The 7,177-nt window shown below is 31.8% G+C and overlaps 1 protein-coding gene across 1 annotated transcript; it reads right to left on the bottom strand.

Annotated features, from left to right (window-relative positions):
• Positions 1-463: 463 nt before the first annotated feature.
• LOC129921660 (collagen alpha-5(VI) chain-like) lies at positions 464-5,804 on the bottom strand. Its single transcript, XM_056003858.1, has 5 exons — positions 5,755-5,804; positions 5,248-5,462; positions 3,031-3,196; positions 1,235-1,414; positions 464-570 (listed from the first exon to the last, which is right to left on the bottom strand). The coding sequence occupies exons 2-5, from the start codon at positions 5,386-5,388 to the stop codon at positions 557-559; spliced, it is 501 nt and encodes a 166-aa protein (XP_055859833.1). The 5' UTR covers positions 5,389-5,462; positions 5,755-5,804; the 3' UTR covers positions 464-556.
• Positions 5,805-7,177: the final 1,373 nt, after the last annotated feature.

Raw genomic sequence — 7,177 nt, 5'->3', positions numbered from 1 at the left:
TTTTAAATAATTAAAACTAAAGAAAACATATCAGCACTTTGTTACTTCATTACTTGTTAAAGTGTTTGAACTATAATCAAGGCACCTCCGAACACACATGTCACAAGTTTATAGCATGAAGATTTTCAAGTCCAATAAACATACATAATAAACACGTGACATCGGGGACTTCTAATAAATAAGGCTTGTCATCAAGTCCGAAGATTAATGAGGAATGCAATATTTCCCTTGGAAACCCCAGCTGTGACCTACATATTTTGCCACATCAATGGCAAGCATAACCACTGTTATAGCTTTTCAAGATGTTATCATTATCTCATTTTCCCTTTGACTTTGTCGTAAGGAAGCTGTGACGGTTTGCGTATGTTATCACACACACACACACACACAAAGATGTAAAAAAAAATGTGAACATTTGTAACACTCAGACTTATGAACTAATAAAATAAAAACAAGAAACAAGTTTTGTCAGCAGATGTGTTTCGTATTTTATTTATAAAAGCGATTCACTCAATATCCTGATCTTTAGTGTTGATTGTTTATTGGAGTCAATTCATCAACAACTGATCTCTGAAATTTGAAAAGAAATACCAGATTTAAAACAATTGTTATCTTTGCAAAAATATTGACATAAAAATAAATACAGACACTGATAAATGCAGACACTGAGATAGAAAAAAAACATTACATGCCCCCATTCCCCTCCCCATATTCTTTTTACTGCATGTATGTTTTAGAACTGAGTGATTGCGTAGCAAGGTCGTACTTTCTATTGTTTGCTAGTTAGTACAAAGCTAAGATAAGTTTCCATACGTTAAAAATAGCTTAGATAATTCTAGAAAAGGAAAGAAGTAGATTGTAGAGATTAAATAAAGAGATACATTAATTGCTTCGGGGCCTCAGTGTAAATGTATTGAAACTGAATTGTATTATATATTAACAAAGTGTGTTCATCAATATAGTACTTACAAGTTCTAAAAGATTTACTATTTATTTGAAATTTTTTTCTGTTTAAGTGTATACATTAAATTAGTAGCTTCGGCTTAACGATATTCTTTGATTGATCACACAACGTATGAAGGAAGATAATCACCATAATAATAACAAACTCAACTACAATCTATGTAATCGCATTGCAGATCAACACATATAGTTATGTGTATGTAGATAATAAGAGAACGCGTGCGTATATATACATGTCTGTGTGAGAGTGTGTTTGCGTGTGTTGACTTACTGTCGCAAGTACGTTGTGTAACTTTCTCAGCAATCTTCTTCAGGTCGTCAAATGTGTCAGCCTTGAACACGTCATCCACCGTGCTGGCCATATTTTTCAGCTCATCTATGTTGGCATTGGCGATACCGACAGCAATGATAGACAGACCTCGTTCTTTCACTTTCTGAGCGGCTTCCTTAGCTACATTGAAAGGAGTGCACACAATTAAAAGAATGCAGAAAGTTCAAAAATAATTCTTAGATCTCTATGCCTTTTATTTCGCGAAGATTCCTTTTAGCATCGAGTCAAAGTGTGCGCAAACATTTAAGTGCAAAGATAAACTCAAAATATAAAATAGATTTCACCAGTTGGTAGATAACTTGTACATGACATCGTTACTGTGGGACTTGTCTACATGTAAGTGCTATATACCCAGAAAGTATCGAAAACTATTTGCCGACTTAATGTTTTGATAATGTCTGACACAATGGTGATACCTACATATGTAATATTCAGGGCCGCCGTGAGGGTTGTGGCTGCCTGAGTGCAAAATTTAAAAATGCCGAACCCCCTTTTTTTTTTCTAGAACAGCAAAATTTTCACTAAGACTGAGCTGTACACTGTTCCAAAAGTACCCTTTGATTTAAATATTTATTTTTGTAGGCCATTCCATTTTTCCCTTTCATATTCGCACAATCGTTGTAGCCCTCAAGTACAACAATAAATCATGTACTAGGAACAATGTAGGATTTACGTGCATTCAGAGATCTGACATCTTCGTTCTTTGTGATCACATTCAAAACTCGTTCTGGCTATTCGCGTATGCTCCTGTATTTGCGAAGATAAATGTATAGTTGATGAGCAGGTATATTACAATGAACAGTGTAAACGACCATAATGTATAAACAATTTCTCTATAACTCTGACTGCTCAACAGTGTTGTATTGTCTGAACGTGGATAGGTGCACTTGTTCACAACCCTTTTTGTCAGGACTTTGCGCCCCCCCCCATCCACATGAAAGGAACTTGACCCCCCCCCCCCTTTTAGGGAGGCCAAAATTTGAGAAACGCTGCAGTAAATATACTGATGATCAATAATTCAAAACATAATAGCAATACTAATCCATAATGGAATAATGTGACGATTTAAAAAAAAACAACAACACTAAAAGAGATTTAAATACTGTTACTTACAATTACATATTAATTAGAATTAACATTAAATATTTACAAGTTTTTAACTGATTTGATTACTACGAAAAACAACTTAACTAAAATATATTTTAAACTAGAACACAAAGGAACTTAATGCAGACCTAAACTCTATAATCACACAAACATATTCTACGCGAAACTAACAGCTATTAAAAATAAGTTTTTAAATACCGGTACTAGATTTAGATCTACTTTCAGAGCGGGTTATTCGACTCAAAACAAATATTACTAGCATAACCCGCGAAAGTTCAAGGTCAGAAATGGGTTAGCGCTTATGGAAAAACCCATGGGAATCCCTCGCGCACCGCTCTATTTTTGTTCTAAAGTTTCAAAAATAACTTCATATGTACTACGGGTATAGTTTATATTTTTAAAAGGATAATGGAATAATTAGAATTTTTACAAAATATGTAAGTAATTTTTTATTTAACTATTTTTGTTTCAAAGTAACCTTGGAATAATGATTTGACAGTCTCATAAAACTCGGCAGCCTGCACAACAGGTAGCGGTGGCCCTGGTAATATTGATATCTACACACAATAACTATATAGTTACAAATATTAAATATACTTATAGTAATTAAATAAAATCTCATGACGTACTTAAAGCTGGGAAGTCTGAGGCTCCGTCAGTCATCAAAATGACAATTTTCTTGGCATTGAGTCTGGCACCAGAGTAGTTGGGATCTAGCATGGTACTGTTGATGACATAGTTCAAGGCTCTGTCTGTCCTGGTTGCTTGTTTCAAGTATGGAGTGTGTAAGATTGCCTTGAAGTACAAACAACATAGATAGTATGAAGACTTACTCCAAGACACATGGGATTCGAAAAGTTCTTACACATTTTTTTAAAAGAAACTATACTTAATATGTTAGCTTAAGAGAAGGAAAAAAAAACATGAGCCCAAAGTCGTCAACTGAAAATTAAATATTAGCATTTATTATAATTATTTATACTAAATTTTTTATGTACTTACTTCAAATTAGTTTTTTTTTTTTTTAAATATTTCTTTGTTATTAATTTAGACTAAGCATCAGCTCAAAGCAGCATTAGTTTATTGATTCAATTCGTGAGTATTCACGACGACAAGAAATCGAAGTAAATCTTCATATCAGACACTAGCAACATAACAACTCTAAAAGATTGAACCAGTTCATTCGTCTTCCTTAACTCTTTCTGTCCGTAATTATTTTCCTCGTTCAGATAGTATTATTCATTTCGCTCATTTGTATTTCACTATTCTGTGCTGATTAAAAATTAATAACTTTTGTGTTTGTTAAAAAATGTTATATTTGGTATCGAATTATAGGAGTTAAGGCATACTCTTTTTACCCAGCACAAAATACAGTTTAGGAATCCAAAAATCAATTTTAGTTTAATAGCGTCAAATCAACGTTAGCATCGTCAGTCAGGAGAGAAAGGGTTAATCGAGGATACAAAGTGTTCACCTAATATTCAAATGTATCGTACAACAGAAAACCCCCTACTGTGTTACTTTAATAGTAAATCTTTCATTGCCTATATATAGCCTTAGTCAAAACATGAACTGGAAAACTTTCGCTATATTCGCAATCAGAGACATGCATAATATTTGTAAAAAAATAAATTAAAAAAAAATCAAATCTAAGGAGAAAAAACTACACATTTTTACAGACACATCTCTCAATATTGTAATATTTATTTCCCTTGTTCTATATTAAACAAATTTAATTAATTAATTTTTTAAAATTGATTTTTAAGGAAAATAATTGTGCGAAGTTTCAACTTGATCCAAGAATGTAAAGTGGGGGAAATAACGTGTTCCAAATCTGTACGAGACAAGAGTCAGTGAGTTGATAGAAGATTTGTAAAGAACACCGACTACTAAATCTACACCTTGTGTTTGCTTGATGATATGAATAATTATCTAAGTGGAACTGTGTTCAACAGAAGACTGATTGATGTAAGTGGATGTAAATACAAAGTTTTTGAAATAGAAAATGTCTTAATATGGATATCTAACAAATCTATAGTTAACAGAAGATTTTTGTTTACACTGAATAAGAAAACAGTTAATAAAAATACTATTCCTCTTTTATACAGCTTATAGAGCAAGTATTTGCTCTTAATAATTTATCAATGTTAGATTTTTAAAAAGGAATTTTTTTTTTACTCTGCTTCACCCCCCCCCCTTTTTTTTTCCAGAGAACAAAATCCTGGTTAAGTGAATGTGTAAATGTAGTAGAGTTTATAAAATTCTAATTATAGGCCTATAGATCCAGACCTAGAAGACGGTGCGCAAAATGTTCATGAAAATCAATAGTTTTATCAAACTCTGCGGAAATACTCGAAGACCCATATCGTTCAGATAAAATTGTTAGGGCCGTTTTCGAGATCAGGAATTTGCAAGCTAATCAGAGAAATTTAAAAAAATTGGGTTTCAACTGTCGATTCCACTAAAAAGTTATATTTATTTATGAAAGTTTGCTTTTACACCTGGCTGCATGGCCGATCAAGATGCCATTCACTGGCATCACAACAGTCCTGAGTTTGAGCCCTTACTACCGCCATCCCTTGCTAATTGATGGATTGTTCTGAAGAAATATCTATAAATCAGCACTTTATGGAAAATTCCTACTTTTATTTAAATCTATCATTCATTAGTTATTGATTGTTGATGTATAAGCTGTATAAATGAGGAATTGTCTTTTTACGTATTTGTTTTTATATGATACTTGTTTTTAAAACTCATTAAATGTAAATCTTAGTGTACTTGAGTAAAAGTCACATTTCGTTCATCTGCAAGCAATTACACCTAACCAAAAATAAAACATCAGTTACCATTTTTAAACTTGTGGCGTCCATATTGTCATTAAAATCAAACATTTTTTGAACGACTGCGCCGTAGATAATCTCAGCAAATAGAACATCATTGACGCCTAAGGTAAACCTATCAGTGATGTTGGCTGCGAATTGCAACATCTTGATGTAGTTGTCAGCACCGATGCTACCAGAAGAATCCAGCACAAAGATGATGTCTGCCAAGGTCTTGCATGCTACAGGTAAGTATTACGTAAGATTCATAGATTTATTTTTATTTGCTATCAATTCAAGCTTTTCTTATACTAGATACATTAATTACAATAAGCAATAACAAAACAATAAAAATGCTTGTTAAATTACTAGACATATTTTTCATGTTATGTAATTATTAAAATTAAATTTAATTGTTTCACTGCAAAATCACAGCAATTAGTAAGGGCTTTTGTCGTCTTACAGAATAAAGTTCCCTTACTCAAATTAAACGTTTTAAATAATTAAAGTTTATTTTAAAGTAAAAGAAATTACCTTTGGGTGCATCTGAAAAAATCAAATCAGAAAACAAAGCATTAATATATATATATTATATATCGGTGTGTAGGTTATACTATTCTTGCATCAATTCTTGTTTAGTGCACAATTTTTCGAATGCACCTTCTTTGTTGCATTGCTTTTTGGCTTATGGAGTTTTGTTGTTATTATGCTAATGTAACGTTTCTATGAAGTTTGTCTGTGTTCCCTTCTTTAGGGTGAGTATCTAAGGTATTACTGTATCTTGCAGTTGTTTTGCTGCCAAAGTGTATTAGATTAGTCCTTTCAATTGGTCCTTCTTACTTCTCTACAAAGAGCTTGTGATGGGCTTGTAGGTTGTATCTGCACTGGCACCTGCTGTGGGCCATAGTTGTGCTTTGGTTTTCTACAGGCCAACTAATGAGTTGTTGATTTTATTGGACCTCAAAGGTGCAGAATGCTTATATGTATAACATAATATGCATTGTATAATATTTGTTAAATTCAATATTCATTGTTTATAATGTCATCTCATTAAATATTACATATTATATTACATTGATATTTTCATCTATTGATTTATTTTTGTTACGCACGAAGGTGCATGCTGAATGTCAGGGGCCCGGGCAAACGAGCTAAAGCTTAAACTCAACTTTCTGTCCGTTGTACGGAAGTATTACGTATGTTTAAAATTTGGATAAAATATATAAAAATTACTTACCATTATTTGGTATGCCTGGAAGTACATAAAAATAAAGATTATGTTAACAGCTTTTAAAATAAAAACTAACCCGTTCAACATTTTATTATAGCAACATTAGACCTTCATAGATATTACGTAAGCTAGACATCTAATTATAGTTTATACGACCAATCGAAAAATTGAACAACATAGTTTATACCCATAACATGATAAATTAATTATCTACACATAAAACACAGCAGTAGGTTTGACATATAATATAAACTACAACATTTTTACATCTAAAATACTTAGTATAGTTAATATTAACAAAAACATAAGATATATATAAACAAAAATAATAATAAAATATTTTCTAATGCAATAACATTGGATCGAGAAGATCATACCAAAAGCAATAACTGAAAGTTACTTGCCCTTTTCCCGCTGTCGTCTCTTTCACTGCATATGTGTCTTGATTTTTAAAAATTTATTAACTTTTATGTATATCATTTATATGTATCCATATTTACCATAGCAAACACAAAAAAAGTCTGGTCTCCTACAAATTGTTTTGCTCTAATTATGCATTGTTAATGCACAATTGTAAAATGAATTTCCTCATAGATAATAAGGAGTATCAATCAATCTATCTATCTATCTATCTATCTATCTATCTATCTATCTATCTATCTATCTATCTATCTATCTATCTATCTATCTATATGTTTGTGTGTGTGTGTGTTTATATACAAATAA

Source organism: Biomphalaria glabrata, chromosome 11, assembly GCF_947242115.1.
Source record: "Biomphalaria glabrata chromosome 11, xgBioGlab47.1, whole genome shotgun sequence".
In the NCBI taxonomy this organism is placed as follows: Eukaryota; Metazoa; Mollusca; class Gastropoda; family Planorbidae; genus Biomphalaria; species Biomphalaria glabrata.
Note: the sequence above shows the minus strand (reverse complement) of the source record. Positions and strands in the feature narration are given on the sequence as shown.

Excerpts from the sequence above, each read along its gene's own strand:
- LOC129921660 (XM_056003858.1), bottom strand. The coding sequence starts at position 5,388 with ATGTTGCAATTCGCAGCCAACATCACTGATAGGTTTACCTTAGGCGTC. Across the intron at positions 3,197-5,247 it reads ACGCCACAAGTTTAAAAATG|GCAATCTTACACACTCCATA; the intron begins GTAACTGATGTT and ends TTGTACTTCAAG. Across the intron at positions 1,415-3,030 it reads CTCAGACTTCCCAGCTTTAA|CTAAGGAAGCCGCTCAGAAA; the intron begins GTACGTCATGAG and ends CTTTCAATGTAG.